The sequence below is a fragment of the Podarcis bocagei genome (assembly GCF_964188305.1).
Source record: "Podarcis bocagei genome assembly, chromosome: 1".
NCBI classification, from domain to species: domain Eukaryota; kingdom Metazoa; phylum Chordata; class Lepidosauria; order Squamata; family Lacertidae; genus Podarcis; species Podarcis bocagei.
The window spans coordinates 132,081,326-132,101,487 of NC_138125.1; the positions used below are offsets into that span (position 1 = coordinate 132,081,326).

The window sequence follows — 20,162 nt, forward strand, 5'->3', positions numbered from 1 at the left end:
GCCTGGTATACACAGCTTTTCATCTAATGCGAAACAGCAACATTTTCAAAATGCGTTCTACCGAAGCAAATTGCCAAAACAGTCTCAGTAAGCTGTATGTTCCCAACAGTCCATGACAAACTCAGAAACAAACTGGGCTAACATCATGACTCGGAGTCATTTAAAGAAGACTGAATATATATGATAGAAATAAAATAGCAGATTCTTATGGAAAGACTAACAAACATATTATGGCATAATTATTTGTGGACAAGAACTAGAGTTCAGCACCTGATGAAGAGGACTCTAGTACATGGAGCCTCATGTCATATTTGTGGTCTTGCTATTAGACCATGTTGTTTCTGCATGCATACAGAGGCATGGCTATCCCTCTGGAAATGGTTCTTATGGAAGACATTCTCATATTACTTTATTTCCACAAGTTACTGGAGAAAGAAAAAGAGTAATTTCAAATTTTTGTACTCAGGAGCAGCTTTCCCCCACTCCAAAAGTCACTGCCCCTACAGACTTCTAAACTGAAGTGCTTGACCATTATCACTAATCTAAGAGTGCAAGACAGATTCTGAGTAAGTAAAAATACTTTATATAAAGTTACATGGAGAAATTCAACTGTGTTGATAAGTTAACATGTTCTGCTACTGAATTTAACGGAATGTGGTTTTCTGTATTTATTTCAGACTAATTCTGGAACATACATACTTTTCTTTTTAGCCTGTATCTACATCTTCAAATGGACTGATCCTTAGGCAAATGCCCTCAGTCAATTACTTTTATCTATCGTAATTACATAGAATTGTCATGTCAAAGACCACATGGAAGACTTCAAAATTCATTTGCAAACTATTAACTGAGAATGTTAAGGATCAGATATGACTGCCATCTCACCAAGCACGAGACTGAATGTTCTAGGCAGGTATGAATGATGTTTTATTCAGCCATTTCCTCTCGATGGTTTTTATCCTTACTTATATTACTGCTTCATTGCAAAGCCTCACGGATTAGGAACAAATATGGCATTTCACCCCTCAGTCATTGTCTTGTTCTTCCCTTTAATTACAGATGATATTGATGGCTCTTAGGTTTTTCTTCAAGCCATGTTTCATGTAAAGTAGAGCTGAACTACGAGGATTGTCCTTCCCCAGGAGATGGAGCAAAAATGCTATATTGTCTGAAGTTCAAGAATCATCAGACAGGTGATGGTTTGTGAACAGAAGAGCCCTGCAAGTTCAGACCAAAGGCCTGCTTGGTCTAGCCCATAGTGGCCAAGCAGGTGCTTCTGGGAAGCCTGCAAGCAGGACATGAGTGAAACAACAAATGGAATTCAGAATCCTACTCTGATATTGGAGGTAGAATACAGCGATCAAGACCGCGATGGCAGCTTCACCCAATGGTCTATCGCGAGCAAAACTGCCACCGCTCCTGATTCCCTCTGCAGTGCTGCTATAAGATTGCTGTTTAAAAAAGACTCATTTTCCTCTAGGAAATATTTAAAATGAGTAATTCTTGCCAGTGCGTGGTGTTTATTAAAACATGTTTTACAAAAAGGCACCGAGGCAGGCTAATTAGTTGCATTTTTAAAGCCTGAGTAACTGTGAAGAATGAATCATACTGTACCTCACTAACTGGCTGTCCTTGTTGAGTCAAATCTAGTTCTTGAGGTCTTGTCACTTTATCAATGTCCAAGGAGTCCATACTGGAGGCTGCAGATGTGATGCTGGAACGGGAGGAATTGCTGATAGAACGGACTTCAGCATCACTCACAGTACCTGCTGAGGCTGTCCTCCTATGCTGGGTGGCAACTATAGGCTTGCTATCTTCCATTATAGGTTGCTGTGCCGCCTCATCCATACTCAGAGATGCCTTCTCTAATTGTGCCGTAATGTCATCCAGGGAGAAGATAGCATGTGAAGGCTTTGTCACCCGGCTAGATGACGAAGAGGACAATCCTTTCATACTACTGTGTTTAGCAGCAAGTCGTCCGCCACCAGATGGTTTCTGAGCCATTTTTCCTTCTGTGGCAAAGCGTTTCATTGACATGCTGTTTGCAGACTGTGACCCGATGCTGCTGAGCTCCTGCTCAATGGAACAAAGGTCTGCCATGAGCGCATCAAGATCCACGGTTTCTCCCTGATTCAAGGCTTCTGCAATGAATGACAGAAATATGATCCAGATTCTATCACAATACTCTGTTAAACATTCCACTGTTCTGATATCTAATTTATTTGGTCAGCCTACAGCGGGAATTTTCAAGTTTTCTCCCCTTTCCAGATTGACTTATTTGTTTATTTTTTATGTTTTATTGTTTACTTTTGTTATGTTGCAATTATGTATTTTTTATGTTGTAAGCCGCCTTGAGCATGGTTTAAACTATGAAAAGGTGCACACAAATAAAATGACATATATATGTATGTATGTATAGAAACTGGATTTCTGCACTGTGTTCTGGGGGCATGTTTGAGGGCAGGAATAGTCAATATGGTGCACTTCAGAAGTTGTGGACAACTTCCACTGACCTTATTGGCCATGTGCATAGGCTCTGGAGGACCTCAGTTCTAGAGTGTAAACATAGGGAAGTAGCAGGGTATTTGACTCTCACTATTGGCTCCCTTAAACAGAGTGTGCCCTAGAACACATTCAATTTTACCACCAACTTGCCCTACATTGAAACTGTTATATTGTTTACTGCGGTTTTAAAATATAATTTAATGTTTCCTGTAAGCTGCCTTGGAAGGATTTACAGCCTAAAAGCAGCACAAATTGCAATAAACGCATTTAATCGTTAAAACGTAAGAGAAAAGTAGTACATGACAGGTGTAATTCAAAATTATATTTAGATTTACATCTTACTAGGTTTCAGCTTATGTACCATTTTGTTGCCCTAGTCACTCTCATTATAGTGACATTACAATTTGCATTTTATAAATTTTGCAACAGGGTTTGAATCGTAGAGTCAGCATTTCTTAAGAAAACAAAAGGAACCTGTTGAATCAATTCCAAGGCCCATCTAGTTTGGCATCCTGTTCTCAAAGTGGACAATCGGGTGCCTATAGAAAGCTCAAAAGTAGAACCTGAGCAATACAGCACTTTCCACATCTGCAATTCAAAGGTATATTGCCGTCAACAATGGAGACAGAAAATAGCCATCATGGTTAGTAGTCACTGATAGCCTTTTCCTTCAGAAATTTGTCTAATCATCTTCCAAAGCCATCCAATTTGGCGTCCATCAATTTTTCCAGAGTTTAACTGTGTGGTGTGTAAGGAAGCCCTTTCTTCTGTTTGTCCTGAATCTTCCAACATTCAGCTTTACTGGAATGTTTAACAAGTTCATCCATTCCAAGTCCAACACTTCATTCAATAGTAAGATTCTTGGGGGGGGGCAAATGGATTTTGTGCCCACTAAAAGTCACTTTAAGTGTCTTTTATAAACAGGTCCCATTCTGATACAGACAATGTTTTCTATTATTAGAAGAATTCTAAGTTTTAAGCATTTCCCCACCTCCTCCAGCTGAAAATGATTTAATAATGCATCTTACCATTTAAATTGTACATTGAAAAGCGATAGGAGAAGTTGGCAATATTAGTCTCCTGGCGAAGAGGGGATCTTTTCACTGGCTCCATGGGCTTATCTGTATCCAGACTCTAAGTAAAACAAATTGGAGGCAGAATAAGCTACAACATTGTAAAACATAAATCAGCATAGTCAAACATGGGCAAATATATTGCTTTTGTATCCGTGCTATTTTAAAATCTTGTTTCTCCCCCCCCTTACATATGTTCAACAGGAAAAAAAAGGCTACCAACATTTGATGGCACTAAGATCTATTTGCCAAATACACAACTGTTCGTGTGCCTTAACTATTTCAGTTTTACGTGGCAGTGTAAGACATTTTAGCCTGTATAGTGTTCATATAACAGTTTGAAAACAGGTGCATTTGATGCCAGTCTGTTTCTGGACATACCGTATTTTTTGCCCCATAGGACGCACCGGCCCATAGGACGCATCAAGTTTTTTGGGGGGAAATAAAGAAAAAAAATTTATTTCCCCCCCAGGCACTTGCCAAATACACAACTGTTCGTGTGCCTTAACTATTTCAGTTTTACGTGGCAGTGTAAGACATTTTAGCCTGTATAGTGTTCATATAACAGTTTGAAAACAGGTGCATTTGATGCCAGTCTGTTTCTGGACATACCGTATTTTTTGCCCCATAGGACGCACCGGCCCATAGGACGCATCAAGTTTTTTGGGGGGAAATACAGAAAAAAAATTTATTTCCCCCCCAGCACTCTTCTCCCCGCCGCCCGCCTTGCGATCAGGTCCGGGGACAGCAGGGAGACGCGCTGTGTCTCCCTGCTGTCCCCGGAGTGGTGGGGCAGGCGGCGGGGAGAAGCGCTCTTCTCCCCGCCACCCGCCTGGAGATCAGGTCCGGGGACAGCAGGGAGACGCAGCGCGTCTCCCTGCTGTCCCCGGAGTGGTGGGGCAGGCAGCGGGGAGAAGTGCTCTTCTCCCCACCGTCAGCCTCCAAACCACTTTGGGAGACAGCGGGATGGCGGCGTTCCGCCTCCCTCTGTCCCCCGACCTTGTGGGGCTGGCACTGGGGCTCTCCTGAAGCCTTGAGAGCGAGAGGGGTCGGTGCGCACCAACCCCTCTCGCTCTCCAGGCTTCAGTGAAAGCCTGCATTCGCCCCATAAGACGCACCCACATTTCCCCTTCATTTTTGGAGGGGGAAAAGTGCGTCTTATAGGGCGAAAAATACGGTAAGTGAAGGTTTAAACTAATGTTTAAAACTATAGCAAACTTAGTCCTCAAATATCTGAGAGACCACCTCTGCTTAAGATCAGCAGGGGGCACCCCCTTGATAGTTCCACTGCCCTATGAAGCTTGAGGTGTTGGTGACTTGGGACAGGGCATTCTCTGTGTCAGCCCTACATTGTGGCATTCCCTACCCACCAAGGTGCACACGACACCTACACTGTACAGTTTTTGTTGCTCAACTCTTTACCCTGGCATTTGACACATGAAGTGTATATTTTCAGGACCCACCCTATTCTTGTGACTGTAACCAAACTAGTTTTAAAGTTGTATTTTACATTGCTGTGACCCACTGTGGGACCTTAGGGGGACGACTGGGTATTAAATCCAATAAATAATAATAAGTTGCATGGACATGGAATATAGACATTCGATGTACGATAGTGGCCCAAAACTAATGATGCACTTGTAAAATTATAAGCATGTTTGCATGCTTACAAATCTTGGGTTCTGCTAAAGCTATCATTACATACAGCAATTGCAGACATTCCGATTTTAGATGGCATGGACGATGGAGGAAAACAAAATCTCTGCACTACCAACTCAGCAAAATAACAACACTAGTCAGGCTGATTAGTGTTTCTGTGCATAAATTCCAATTAAAAAAACCCCAACAACTTAATTTTAGTTTTAAGCATTATTTTAGTTGTCTTTTTGTATGCTCCTCATTTTCTGCTATTTATCAGAAGCAAGGAAGGAACTTTGTTAAGTTCTAATATCACAGATTTCCTAAACAAATTTAAACTTTTCAAACACATAATCCTACCATCTTCTGCATCAAGTCCTTAGTCATATGGCAATAAGGTAAAGGTAAAGGACCCCTGGACAGTTAAGTCCAGTCAAAGGTGACTATGGGTCACCTCGCTTTCAGGCTGTGAGAGCCGGCATTTGTCCGCAGACAGCTTTCCGGGTCATGTAGCCAGCATGACTAAACTGCTTCTGGTACAACGGAACACCGTGACAGAAACCAAAGTGCATGGAAACGCCGTTAACCTTCCCACCACAGCGGTACCTATTTATCTACTTGCACTAGTGTGCTTTTGAACTCCTAGGTTCGCAGGAGCTGGGACAGAGCAACAGGAGCTCACCCTGTTGCATGGATTTGAACTGCCAACCTTCTGATCAGCAAGCCCAAGAGGCTCAGTGGTTTAGACCACAGTAATATTATTGCATTGTACAGCAAAAAGTGGCTGTGCATCTGACAGGTCAATAGACAGCTCTGCTACCTGTCAGCGAGGAACTATTATCACATTACAAATGCTACTTTATAAATGCTGATCTCCTTCACTGTGGAATGAGGAGAGTGTTATAAAGTGACTTTAACCTGTGTGAGTTTGTCTAACTCCCCAAGCCAAGCCCCAAACATCTTGTCCAGATCCTGATCTTCTTTATCGCTATCTTCTTCCGCGCCATGATCAAGTTCTTCATCTGATAGCTGTTCCATCTAAAAAAGACAAATAAGCAGCATTTTAAAGGTGAACGTTTTGAAGATTATATGACGTTATTTCAGAACACACTTATGCTCAACAACCTTCCTAATGTTTCTTTATAAGTGGATAACCACAATGATCAGTTATGTTAAAAATATTAGAGGGTCACTAAAAACTGGTAAAAAAAAATCCACAACTGTTATTGCGAAACATTTTCTTTCCATAAAAAATAGAACCTCCCCCCTGTTTGCTACACCCAAGTAACAAAGAGAAGCAGTTCACTTTGAAAATTCAGCACATACTAACTTAATTCCAGAAAGGGGGCTTTTGCGTCACAGCCTAATGCTTTGGATATATTCAAACGATCACAAACTAAAGCACTTATTTCCTCTCATGTCCCTAAACAGACGTCTTCCTGGTTTCATCAAACCAGTTTGTCATGACATCTGAACCACCAAACTGTGGTTTGAGTGATGTCTCCAAACCAGAATCAAGTCACTCAAGGTCACTGTTAAGTCTCTTTGAATTATGTTTGGAGGATCACAAATGTGATTTTGAATGAACCCAGTATGCCTGCCAATCTTGCTGTCTCTTCAGTTCTTGCTCAGTTGAAAATATGGCTACAATTTTTTGGGTTTTTTAAAATTACTGCTCAAGGGTTTAGAAATTTAAATTGTTTCATTGATGTAACCCATGTATGAAGAGATTACTGTATTATGCTGCCTCCCTTATAAACTCTGCTCTCCTACAAATAATCCTGCTCATCTCATCACAAGATCTTGTGCAACAAAAAATTGATTAAAACACTGGCCATTGCTTTAGAGTGCAAATAGTTTTGTTTTCATATAAAATATCAAACAGTATTCTGAGAAAAGCACACTGATGTTGAGAATAAACCCTTTAGCAGCCAAACAGCACAGTGGTAATATCCTGTCTATCAAGAATCAACCAAATGCACTGACCCAGGTAGAGAAGACAGCCGATAGCAAAGCTTTCCATCACAAAGTGTTTGGTTTTTTTAAAAAAAAAAAGTGTAAAAAGGTTCCTCTATTTGACTTTGAAGCAAATGGCATAATGGTAGCTTTCCAACAGAGTTCGTTATAATAGGACCACACTTTGTCCTCTTTTCAGGAGAAAGATGCAATAGCTTTCTACTGGAGGATTAGGAAGTCCTTGTTTCAAAATCACTCTTTCATAATAGGCAAAAAAAAAAAAAAAAAAAAAAAAAACAACCATTAAGATCCTCAGCATGCATTTAGCTGACATTTCTTGTGAGTCAGTGCCAGCAACCATTTTTGCACTGGAAAAGTCCAGGGAATTCAAGCTGACCACAAGTTGTGCAATATCACTCAATAAGAAATGCACTCTCCTAAATAGCAGAATATACTTCTGCTCATAGAAATCCTGCTTATATAGGCCACAGAGAATGCCTGGAAGACATCCTGTCACAGAGTTTAAATATTAGAAACTGTCCAGACTCCTTGAGTCATATATCCTCTATGATCTCTACACAAAATAAAGGCACAACAGAACCAGCTATAACTGAATATTTTATTTATTTATTTACCATCTGCTTTCAATAAAGATTTTAACTGAATTATGGTGACTATCCAACAGGAAGGACAGTTATTTTATCATATGACACAGAGTAGAATAAAAAGTTGGCTGATAAGCTAGATATACACATATCCTAGAAACACTGACCATGTTAATATGGCGAGAACTCAAGAGAAAAGGACTACAAGACACACACACACTGCAACACAAATGACAGCAGACTTGATAGAGCACTAAAAAGGAAAAACACGGCCATTTGGGCGACCATGGCCTTGTTCACATATAACTGTAAGAGTGAAATAAACTATGCCTTGCTGGGAACAAGCAAGCATGTGGTCCACACTGCTCAAATTGCTTCCATCTCCTTCTCTTGCCATGCTGGGTGGAACAAACTATTAACACTACATGGGAAATAGCATTTGTCGTTGCCTTCACTGACACAACTCAACAATTAACCATGGTTTTGTTGCAGATCCCACTTTCCGATTAAGATAGTATATATCAGAAAGAAATGAAAGCAGTTGGTTGGTGCATGATGTAGACAGGAAGGGTTGGATAAGCAGCAAAGATTCGTGTTTCATCTCTAGTCCACTCTATGGTGTCCTCCCAGACTACCCCATCACGAAGTTGTGAAGTGATAAAGTCTGATAAGAAAAGTATTGGGCAATTTATTTTACTGAAAAATCTTAGCATCATCTCAAGCAAAAGTGGTCATAATAAAGATTTCAAAATCCATATTGGGCAATACCCTTTATTAGGCCAACCCAAACGCTGCAAAGCAACATGCAAACTTTCTTCAAGCCCAATGTCAAACAGTGGGTGGGTGGGGTGGATGGGTGAGCAGGCAGAACCGAGGTGGCTCATGCTGAAGTCACAGAGTCTGCATCTGGTCACAGCCTCAAGGCTGAACGTGAGAAGAGGTGGCAGACATTCACATGAGGCTTTGTTGGCTACTATGCAGATTGTATCAATTGCTACTAGGAAGATGGAATATGAAATGTCTGACCCACATTTTGGGGAAGATAAAATGCTTTTATATTCCAAAAATAGGGGACAATATTCTGGTTGGCTGAAATGAAAATACTGTCCTCTTCTGAAATGGCTTCTGAAATGATCTCAGTATGTTTCTGTAATGAGTATGGGTTGCTCGTGCGTAAGTTGCCGCCTCTCCTGGCTATGTTGCCTGGTTAAACCTTTCTGTCTGGACAGCCCTTCACTTCGTGGCTGCCTCAGTCGCTAGCAGAATCCGTCAGTGGGCGTTTCTTAAACCTTTTCCAACATAAAAGTTGTTTGACGCCAAGTCTCCTCCTACTCTCCCTGTGCGGAAGTCTTCTGCGCAGGGAGGGCGTGGGTAGCGGAGGACCCGTGCTCTCCCCGCTGGTGTCCGGTGAAGAGTCCTGGAGCCCTCTCGCCGATTCTCCCATCTGCCCCCCTTTATCCCTGGTGTTGCGCTGATTTGCTTCCCCATCTGCTGAGCTGCCTCTCTCCCTGCTGGGCCCTTCTCCAGCATCATTTGAGAGCCTTCCCTCCGCCTCTAGCTCCGATGTCAGTTCCCTGACAGTTTCTGAATTTATTTCTATTCTTGTTATTTGTGTTTTTAATCTTTACTATTGAGGCAACTTCCAATGCACTTAATTGGAAGTACAGTCATATCTTGGAAGTCGAATGGAATCCGTTCTGGAAGTCCGTTTGACTTCCAAAACATTCGGAAACCAAAACGTGGCTTCTGATTGGCTGCAGGAAGCTCCTGCAGCCACTAGGAAGCTGCGGAAACCCCGTCGGACGTTTGGCTTCCAAAAATAGTTCGCAAACCAGAACAGTCACTTCTGGGTTTGCGGCATTCGGGAGCCAAAACGTTTGAGAACTAAGCTGTTTGAAAACCAAGGTACGACTGTACCCAAACAAAATTGTTTTTGGATGCTTCAGATCTTAGAGCATGTTTTAAAAAGAGGTAATCTGACAAAATAATAGGGAATGTCAAAACTAGTTCTATTAGACATATTAAATAAACAGATTTGGAAATCTAGACATAGCTGATTTGTAAAAATGTGTGTACTTTCTCATCTTATAAATCTTATAAATTCAATGTCAACATTCACAGCTAACCTGAAACACTGTTGAATTGACTTCAAGAACTAGTTCTTTCCTTGGAAACTGAAGATTGCATTGTATTACATTAAAGCATAGAGGGAGTTTACTTTGACTCACTTGAATTTAGCCTTCATTCAGGTCTGCCCAATTTAAAGTAACAGTCAGTACATTCTCTTTCTACGATGAGAAAGTTTAGAAATAACATCAACCAATTTCAGGAAATTTGAAAGGACCAATTACTCTGCAGATTTATAGGTGAACAGATAACCTCAAAACTGCTAAAATGGTTAGCAGAAAGACCAGAAAGAAGCACATCTAAAGACTGTATAGTTAAAAAAAATGCACACAGTAAAATCTTTATTCATCCCTACATCTTCCAAATCCTAATGTAACTGCTTGCCAAACTGATGAAAAGGAAGAGCTTAATAATTTAATTCTTTATTTCCTGGACAAGGACACCAGCCACATAATCCAAGGAATTGTTAGACCAGCAACAATTACTCTAATAGTATGCTGGCATGGAATTTTTAAAAAAATCTTAATGCATTTGAATTGCAGTTCTTCCTAGAGCAACACTAGTAACACTCCTCTATAAATTGATATTTTACAAGCCTCCTGCTTCCACAGCGCTATTTCTGGTGCATAAAAGAGGAAGTTGAGGAAGGATGTGTTTGTAGTGAGCATTTCATTTTGTTTGAAGCAAGAGACAGCTGCTCTCTTGTCAGAAGAGTCTGATTATTGTCTTGTGGGAAAGATTCCTACAGCCAAGCGAGTAGTTTCTTCTTCTTAATTAGTAGTGTCGTGTTCATGAAAGGGAACACACTGCGCCCAAAATTTAGATAATAGTCAAGTTAATATTGGCAATCCAGCTTATAATGTTTAGTGATGAATATCACTGCTGTACAGATTTCCTCAAAGGAAACATTACTAAATAAGCCCTTTGTTCTCGCTTTCGGGAGCATTTAGACAAGATTTAAAATCTGGAGCGGGCAAACACACTGCTACCACTGACAAGCTGTGGCGCTAACAACACCTAGCCACCTGTCCATACTCCATTTCCCTGAAGGTCAGGGATTCACAAATACAGTTGTCAGAGGTGGCCATAAACTTAATTCTGAAAACCAGCAAGGACACGGCATCTAGTACACTGAATAATAATAATAATAATAATAATAATAATAATAATACAGTGGTACTTTGGGTTACATACGCTTCAGGTTACAGACTCCACTAACCCAGAAATATTACCTTGGGTTAAGAACTTTGCTTCAGGATGAGAACAGAAATTGTGCTCCGGCGGCGTGGCACCAGCAGGAGGCCCCAATAGCTAAAGTGGTGCTTCAGGTTAAAAACAGTTTCAGGTTAAGAACGGACCTCTGGAATGAATTAAATACTTAACCTGAGGTACCACTGTACATTTTTGAAACCTGCTAGCAACACAAGGAGAAGACAGTACCTCTTTCAAAATGGTGTCATACTATATTTTGCACCATGATACACCATCAGTGTCCAGGGATACAGGGGAAAGGTTGCCATACACATAAACACACTGCCCATTACTCATTCCCCATAAAACCCTTTCACCAAGCTGCAGGTAGAAAAATGATGCTGTTACTTTACATCTATGGCACACACACAGCCAGCCAAGCAACACTTGTCACAAGAAACCATGACTGCTGCCAAACCTACCCAAAATGTGTTGATTCCTGTCTGAAGAAAAAGCACCTCTGTAACTTCTTGCCCTCACATTCAAAGCCGCTGCCAGACAGCAAATAATCTTGAAACCCTCACTTCTCTTAAAGTGCCCAAAAGAAAAGGGAAATATCTGTAAATATTATTGCTATTACAGAAACTTTTGCATTAGTGACAATGTTGGCTTCGTGTGATCTTCCCAATTAACACCATAAGCATATAACTACCCCGAGTATTTAGTATACAGGAGTTCATTTGCTGGGGTGCTGAGCCACTTGAAAGGAACCTCATAAAAAGGGGGGGGGCAAAAAGGATGCTTTCCATATGTGGAAATGATGGTGTGCTTCCTTTTATTTAGAGAAATTTAATTACAGATATACTTTGGGCATGTGTCTTTCAAGGCTGGACTAATTAAAACAGAAAGAACAGACAAAACTATCTCAGTGTAATGAGAAAATTTTAAAAAAATACTTAAGAAGCAGCAACATACAGCAAAAAAATAAAATAAAATGGGAAGACCCCAAACCTTGGACATAACCGAGCTCCTAAGTTTCAGATGTTGAGAGCAGAAAGCAATGCACATACCGTATTGGCCCGAATATAAGCCACACCTGCAAATAAGTCGCAACTTTAAAATTCAAGGGCAGAAGAAAAAAAAGACAATACCCAAATATAAGCCGCTCCCTTAAAATTCCACAGGCACTCACACCTGATCCGTTTTACTGTATGTCTGTTTCAGCAGCGATATCGTAAAAGCCAATTTTTGTAAGGTCACAGATTTAAGCCGCACTTTAACTTTTCACAGTTGGAATTTGGAAAAAAAGTGTGGCTTATGTTTGGGCCAATACAGTAGGTACACATATGCAGTTCCTCAGGTAACAAACGATGTTATTTGTGAGAAGTGGAACATGTACAAATCCATCAGTAGAAAATCTCAAGCTCATTGAGCCCATAGACTAAAGTATACTCTGTTTAGTAATTTTTAAAGACATTTTGGCAGATAGCTACTCAATCACTGCAAGTTGTTTTAAAGTTTTCTATTAAGTAAAAGTGAACTTTGGGCTGGAAAAAGGAGAGTGAAAACAAGACTGGAGATTGAAGCTATACAAGAGGTTATAATAGCACAGGTTCGGCAGATTACTATTTGTTAAATACCTGCACATTGGGCAATATACATAAATAAAATCAGTGCCTCCAGACTTACTATCTGGAGAAACAATCTGGTATGAAATAGGGAAAGAAGACTGAATGTTACGTAGATATTGCATCAAAATCACTTAAGTGTTGAATTGCAGAACAGTTGAGTGAGTAATTGCGAAGTAGGCAAGCCTTGTAGGCTAAAGAAGGAAGTATGGTCAGTAGCTGTAGAAAACAATTAGAAAAGTGGTTGAACCACGTATGTACAAGAGTAAAAGATTTCTAGAGCGAGGCCAAGTTAGGTAAAGAAGAAGGCAGCAACCAGGATTCAGGTATGGGCAAAGTGTTGACCTAACATGAAGGATGTTAAGGGTTGGTGTATTTTTTTTTTTAAAAAAGTGGCAGCCTAGAAGCTTTTCCAGTACATAAACAAGAACTGAAATTAGTTCAGGACAAGGCAAACAGTCTGGGACAGCCAAATAAACCAAGTAAGGGAGACTTCTAGCAGTTTTACTTAAAGCATGGCCAACACTTCAGCCTTAAGGCTTCCTAAACAGTTTCAAACAAGGAGCCTGTCCCTCCCCCACCTGCGGTCAAGCCTGCATCTTGGAAACCACTTTGGAGAAAGGGGCAAGACAGAGCTGAACATGTCAGGCTTTCCCTTCCTGCTAACTTCCTTCTGGAAAAACCGGGCAAAAAAAGAACACAAAAAACAGGCTGCACCTGCATGTCAAGAGATCACCACTTTCTTGCCAACCCCAGGTCTCTTTTTCACTGCACCACCTAGTTTCAGTACTGACAGTGCGAGGAGGAGGAAGAACAGTGGTTGGAACACAGGGTGCTGCTGCCTTATACCAAGGCCATGTGGCGGCATACTGTCCACACCAGGGCTGCGGAACCTGTGGTCCATGAGTCTGGTGCTGGATTATCATCAGTGGAAGGTACCTCCTCCCTTTTAAGTGCAAGTATGTGTGTGAGAGAGAAGGGGTGGGGTGGTAGAGGAATATATTCCAGAAGACCAGGACAAAAACCTCTAGCACTATACTAAACAGCACAACTGCATTTCAGTTTTTGTAATTGGTGTGTGCAATCGGCATCTAATTGAAAGCAGATAAAATTGGGTGTCATCCACATTCTGGATCTCCAGGCAATTACTTTGGCAGCTGTCTTTTTGTGTGTGTTTGGGAAAGAACAGAACCTTGTAAGACCCCCAAAGGACACCTGCAAAGGGGGTGAGCAATGCCCCCCCCCCCGCATCACCTTCTAGTTCACAGTTGTTTAGAATATCACTTTTTTGTAATTAGAAGTCTCTCTGTTCTAATAAATCAGTGATTTAAAGTAATTAGCCAGTTGACCAACACTCTAAAGTATCTAGGGCTGTATATGTGCTGGCTAAGACAATGATACAAATATCCTTGTTCTTCTATAGCTCTAACCATTGGTGGTTCTTCTTTTCAAACCTGCAGCTGAGAATGCACACAGAAAACCCTTCAATAGAAAGCTCAGTTCCCACTGCTTCACTCTTTGTGACAGAAGTAGAGAGCTAGACTCAGTCGTCTCCCCTCCCAATTTATTGCTAAGCAGTTGTGAGCAGGATTTTAGCTTTCAAAGAAGGGCTGTGTGTGCACAGCCCTGGCTGCTCTACGTGTACTCTCTGCGACCAGTTAAGTCTAATTCAAAGAAGCTGGCTGCTAAAAATAGCAGCTGAGCAGAATGTGACTCAAGGCCTTTTTAAAAAAATAATACCGAAACTATTTCGTAAGCCAAATTTGAACAAAAATCCATGTCTGAGGTTATTGAGATCCATCAGTGAGAGGGTTTGAACAGAGTAATATTTTTTCCCTATGCAGCTGCCTCTGGGGTTGGGGGCTTTCACACTTGCATTTTTTGTAAAGTGTTCCATCAGCTCCATATGGGCTATGTGAAAACAAGTTCTCTGGGTACTTTGCAAACTTCCATGAGTACAACCTATACCTGCAATATGCAGCTGCTAGTCAGAAGTGAAATATTTCCCCTGAAACTGAAGCTCTAAAACTAAGGTTCAGACATACAAAAATCTTAATCCAAAAGTCTTCACATCCAGGGGCTCAACAGCTGAACATTGACCTCTTAAGCATAGCTTGTCAAACATAATTTGAGAGTGCCGTTGGCTTTCCCAAGGTCCTATTCAAACATTAAGTAGGATCTCTGTTGTTAGAACATGTAAAAGCAGAATTTAAATGTGGAAGTGAACGGGCTGCATTATTTGCTTTCTTCAATTTATATTTCTGAACGTAGCCTGCAAAACTATAATACACAGAATATCAAAAGTATAGAAAGCAGCACATTTAAACTTTAACTACAGTGGTACCTTGGTTTTCAAACATTATCCATTCCGGAAGTCCGTTCGAGTTCCGAAATGTTCAAAAAATGAAAGCACAAGCCTCAATATGGAAAACTCAAAACGGAAGCCGCGTTTCCTGTTCGACTTCCGAGGCGCATTTGAAAACCGAGGCACTAACTTCCAGGTTTTCAGCGTTTGAGTTCCGAAACATTCCAACTTTGGAGGCGTTTGAAAACCACTGTATTCAGAAAGTTACATTACACTCAGCCATGACTGTTATATGGGATGCTGCCCTCAAATTAATTTATTGATTAAATTTATACACCACCCTTCATCAAGAGATCCCATGGCAGTTTACAGAATAAAATAAAGATAAAACACAGGTAAATATTTAAGCCAATACCACAAAACAATAACCATCCTTCTCACAGATATAGTTAAAAGGCTGTAGGATATTAATCAGCCAAAGGCCTGAATGTTTTCGCCTAGTGATTCAAGGACCCGATCCCCGCTTGGGGAATAAAGACACGTGGACACAGTATGTAAGGTTAATGGGTAAGGAAAAGGCCACAACTTTATTGATTACAGCATGTGAGAAGGTATTGGCTTAGGCATTGGACCACGGAACATTAGACTCCACCCACTCGGAGAGGGGTGAGCCCAAAGGGGGTTTATTCACCAGAAGGTGGAGCCTGTTGATGCTAATACAATTATAGGCTCTCTCCTGATGTCACCGAGGGTCGTGCCATGGCCCCCCGCCACACGGGCATCGGACAGGATCCACGACCACCGGATTCCTTTAGCGGAATACCCAAAATTGTCGGGGAAGGCGATGGCCACACCTTGCCCCCCGAAACACCAACAACACATTCCAATGCCTAACCGCCAAATACCACGAAAATTGTGACAGTTGCTATGAGGTAGGCGAAAAAAACCAAGAGGCCGGGCCAATTTAGCCAATTGGAAAAAACTCCTACCAGGCCCCCTGGTTAAACAGGGCGACCAAGCAGAGGTCCATAGCAAAGTCTCAGGAAAAGCTAATCTAAAGGGAGTGGAGGGTGGGTGACTCGAAGAAAATGTGTGTGCAATGGCGGGGATGGCTGGCGCGGCCGCATTTGAACGGCAAGCCACGCCCCTGCCGAGCTTCCCTATTGGGTGCCCAACTGGGGAGGGGCGTGGCGCACCAGCCCTGGAGTTGAAGCAGGGGGCGGAGCGCCCCCTGCATGACTTGGGAATCGTCTCCCGCTCACAACCTCTCCCCTCCGGAAGGAGGAGAGGCTTTTTTGCCTAGTGTCTAAATTATAAATAATGAAGGTGCAAGGCGAACCTTCCTGGGGAGAGCATTCCACAAACCAGGAGCCACTACAGAAAAGGCCTGTTCTCGTGTTGCCACCCTTCAGACCTCTCATGATCTATGATGATGAACACAGAGTCCAGGACAGTTTATATGGGGAGAGGCAGTCCTTGAGGTGTTGTGGTCCTGAGCCGTTTAAAGCTTTATTGGTCAAACCAGCACTCAAAAGCTTCTTAGGCCAAACATTTAGCAACACTGATTAACAAATTGCTTATCTGTAGTAGACCTTAAAGGGATTTGAAAATGCTCCTCAAATCACTGCATGTTGTTCTTTCTCTTACTATAAAGACCTCACTGCCCATGTTCAATCTATTGCTAGCTCTTTCTTTTTACCATTCCTGGAATATAAAGAAGCACAATCATATTATAAATGCTACCTTGGTATTAAACTGACAATAAACATTTAGAAAACAAAAGGCACTGAGTTAAGACCACACAATCTAAATCTTGAAGAAAAAAATAAAAATGAGCTATGTCCGTACACTCTGCAGCAAAGGAGCGATTGCAACAGTTGAAGAACAGTTACTTGAAAGAAACGTCCTGCTGAAATGGGATTTACTTCAAAGCAGATAAATTTAGCACCAGGAAGACAGTATGAAACATATATATATATGTTTGTTGGTTTGTTTTTGTGTGTGTATGTTTGTATGTGTATATATATCTGAAACATCCTCTTTATATTATCAGGAAGTTTAGCGGTGTAAATGATTTTTTGCCTGGCATTGTGCAGCAGAACCTTGTGTTCAAAGGGAATGCCATAAGATCCAGGCGCTCTTGGAGGAAACTGATTTTCTTGATTTCAATTAGGCCTGGTTTGGGCACAGAAACTGCTTTGGTTGCCCTATAAGGTAAAAGTTAAAGGAACCCTGGATGGTTAAGTCCAGTCAAAGGCGACTATGGAGTTGCAGCACTCATCTCGCTTCAGGCCAAGGGAGCCAGTGTTTGTTCACAGACAGCTTTCTGGGTCATGTGGTTTCTAGCGCAACTGAACACCGTGACGGAAACCGGAGCGCATGGAAACACTGTTTATTTTCCCACCGAAGTGGTACCTATTTATCTACTTGCACTGGTGTGCTAGGTTGGCAGAAGCTGGGACAGAGCAATGGGAGCTCACTCTGTTGAACGGATTCGAACCACCAACCTTCCGATCAGCAATCCTAAGAGTCTCCACTGAGACTCTTAGGATTGCTGATTGGAAGGTTGGTCTAAACCACTGAGACACCCACTCCCCTGTATGATGACCTGTCAGAAGAGAGATAGGGGAAATATGTTCTTGTTCATTCTCCTTTACCTTTCAGCAGCTTTTAATACCATCAACTGTGGTATCCTTCTGGAGCAGTTGTCCAAGTTAGGAGTGGGTGACACCCCTTTGTGGAAGTTCTGGTCCTACTTGGATAGTCATTTCCAGAGGGTGATTTTCAGCCCCGTGAAGCCTTCAATGTGGGGTTTCTCAAGGTTCAATTTTATCCTCCATGCTGTTTAACATCTACATGAAACCACTGAGTGGGGTTATCTGAAGTTTGGAGTACATTGTCAGCAATATGCTGATGACACACAGCTCTACTTGCTTAGCAGTGAATGTGCTAAACCGTTGTCTTGCCTCGGTAATAGACTGGATGAGAGCCAATAAACTGAAGCTTGATCCAGACAAGACTGAGGCACTGTTAGTGGGTGGTTCCACAGACCGGATGAGATGGGAGGCTGCCTGCTCTTGTCGGGGTTCAATAAATCAGTTAAGTGAAATATATTGCAAATAAATTATTTAAAAACAGTCAGCTTAAATTGAAATATTGGACGGGATTTCCTGGGACATCGTTGTAATTGAGGGGGGATTATATCTTTTAGAAGATGCAAAGTCTATAAAATAATATGGCCTTGGTCTAGAAAAAGCCAGCTTATAAAGACCGAGCTTTCTAAAAAGCCATCAATAATAAACACCCTCTTATTCTTGCTAAATGGATCCTTTATATAAGGATTTAAGTGGCAATTATGTGAGTGTTCAGTTTTTTTAGATTCTCTGCCATGTGAGACATTGTTGGTTTGTACAATGTGGGTACTTATCCAGTAAAAGTCCAGAGGAGCTGCCAAATTCCTTTCAACAAGGACTCAGTATCAGCATTTCAACTGCGGTTTGTTTTTGTTTTTTACAAAGATGGACACAGTCTTCAAACTGCTACAATAAAAACATCTTTTCCTGCATACAGTTGCCATACTATATAATTATAGTTCATAACCGCTAAGCTAAACCCAACAGCAATCTGATTCAATTCTGTAGTTAAGAAATACTGTTACAGTAACAGTTTTTGCTGAGCTACGGCTGTAACAAGTCTTAAAAACAAACACAAAGAACCATTAAAAAGGAGTAGGGAATACATGCCTTCCTCAGTTGCATTTGTATAAGCATATTCACCTGAATTTCTAATACTGGAAGGAACACTTAATCACCAATAATACCTGGCCCCATACTTATCAGTGCAAGACATCTTTCCCTTGTCCAGTTCAGATACTCACCTAAAATCAACCCCAGTTTGACATATCCAAACCATAAATTTCTCCCAGGTGCCTCCAAGGTCCCTTCCAACTCTATGAATCCCTGATCACCCCCCCCCCCCCATTTTCACTCTCATGATACATTCCCCAGAATTCCCACTTCATTCATTCACAATGGTTTGAACTCTGCAACACAATGATCCTTCACAGGCATACTTTCTCTTTTACATGTCTGTGGAGGCAGCACTGCCTCAATTAACTCTTTTCCCAATCCTAAACGTCCCAACCCCTGCAAGAGGCTTGGACAACTTGTAACCCAACAAAGTGAACACAGTGTACCAACCACCAGAAGATCAAAAAACCTCCTGGCTTTCCTGCTAGTCTGTGATAGAAAACATGATAAGCCACAGTACATCACTAGTGGGCTGAATTTAGCTTAATGGGTCATGAGTTCCCACCCCCTATCTTCTTCCTAACCAAAGCACACAACGGGCAAGTTTGAACAAAGGTAAGAAGTGTTCTTCATTCCTATCACTGCAGTTCCCAAACAACCCCAAATGACCAACCAAGATATCATGCTTTGTCAACCACTTGAGAGTAATCACCCCTGGGGCAAAAATGCTTGAGAAGGTGGAGGGGCAGCCCCAACAGCAAATGCTCAGGTACTGATAGCATGAGCTGTTGGGCTCTGTTTTGCTCTCTTCACTATTACTCAGAGTGCCTATTCTTATAAGCCTTTAACTGTAATTAAATATTTAATTGTAAACAACCATATTCTAAAAATACTAACTGATGATGCTTGCACAACTCTGCACAATACACAGAATGGGCAGGCACAGATAGCGGCTGGTTTAACCACTGGGTCTAAAAACTCAGCGCTTCATCCTCCTCTCACACATAAACTCCCTATGAGACTTCCTGGTTCTAGCAAACGACGGTATAGCTTGGCACTTGTTCTCCAAACCAGAATGGGAAACCGCCGTGCAAATCTATTCTGGTTTAAGGAACAAGTACAAACCATAGTTTGCCTGTTCAGACATAATGGCAAGCTATGGTATGCAAGAGCCAAGAAAGAAATAAATGTGTCAAGAGAAATTAAAGTGTGAAGACATGGCTTAGGCACCATGGCCAACCATATTTAAAAGTCAAACAGGCCCAAAGACCTGGGATTAGTTCTTTCATTTAAGAAAAGGAATCCTCAATCAGAGTTAAAAGTAAACTGCAATACATATTTCACCCTTCCTTTACCTAGGAGACAGCAGAAGCACTTCGTTCAAC

The 20,162-nt window shown here is 41.5% G+C and overlaps 1 protein-coding gene across 5 annotated transcripts in view; it reads right to left on the reverse strand.

Moving 5' to 3' along the window:
• RAPH1 (Ras association (RalGDS/AF-6) and pleckstrin homology domains 1) overlaps nucleotides 1-20,162 on the reverse strand; it is an 80,405-nt gene that overhangs the window by 38,251 nt on the left and 21,992 nt on the right. For all 5 annotated transcript variants that reach the window (XM_081196235.1, XM_081196234.1, XM_081196233.1 and 2 more), the window contains exons 2-4: nucleotides 6,135-6,254; nucleotides 3,534-3,639; nucleotides 1,615-2,141 (exon numbers count right to left, since the gene is read on the reverse strand). In XM_081196235.1, the coding sequence (XP_081052361.1) occupies nucleotides 1,615-2,141; nucleotides 3,534-3,639; nucleotides 6,135-6,254 (753 nt within the window). The remainder of the gene's footprint in view (nucleotides 1-1,614; nucleotides 2,142-3,533; nucleotides 3,640-6,134; nucleotides 6,255-20,162) is intronic.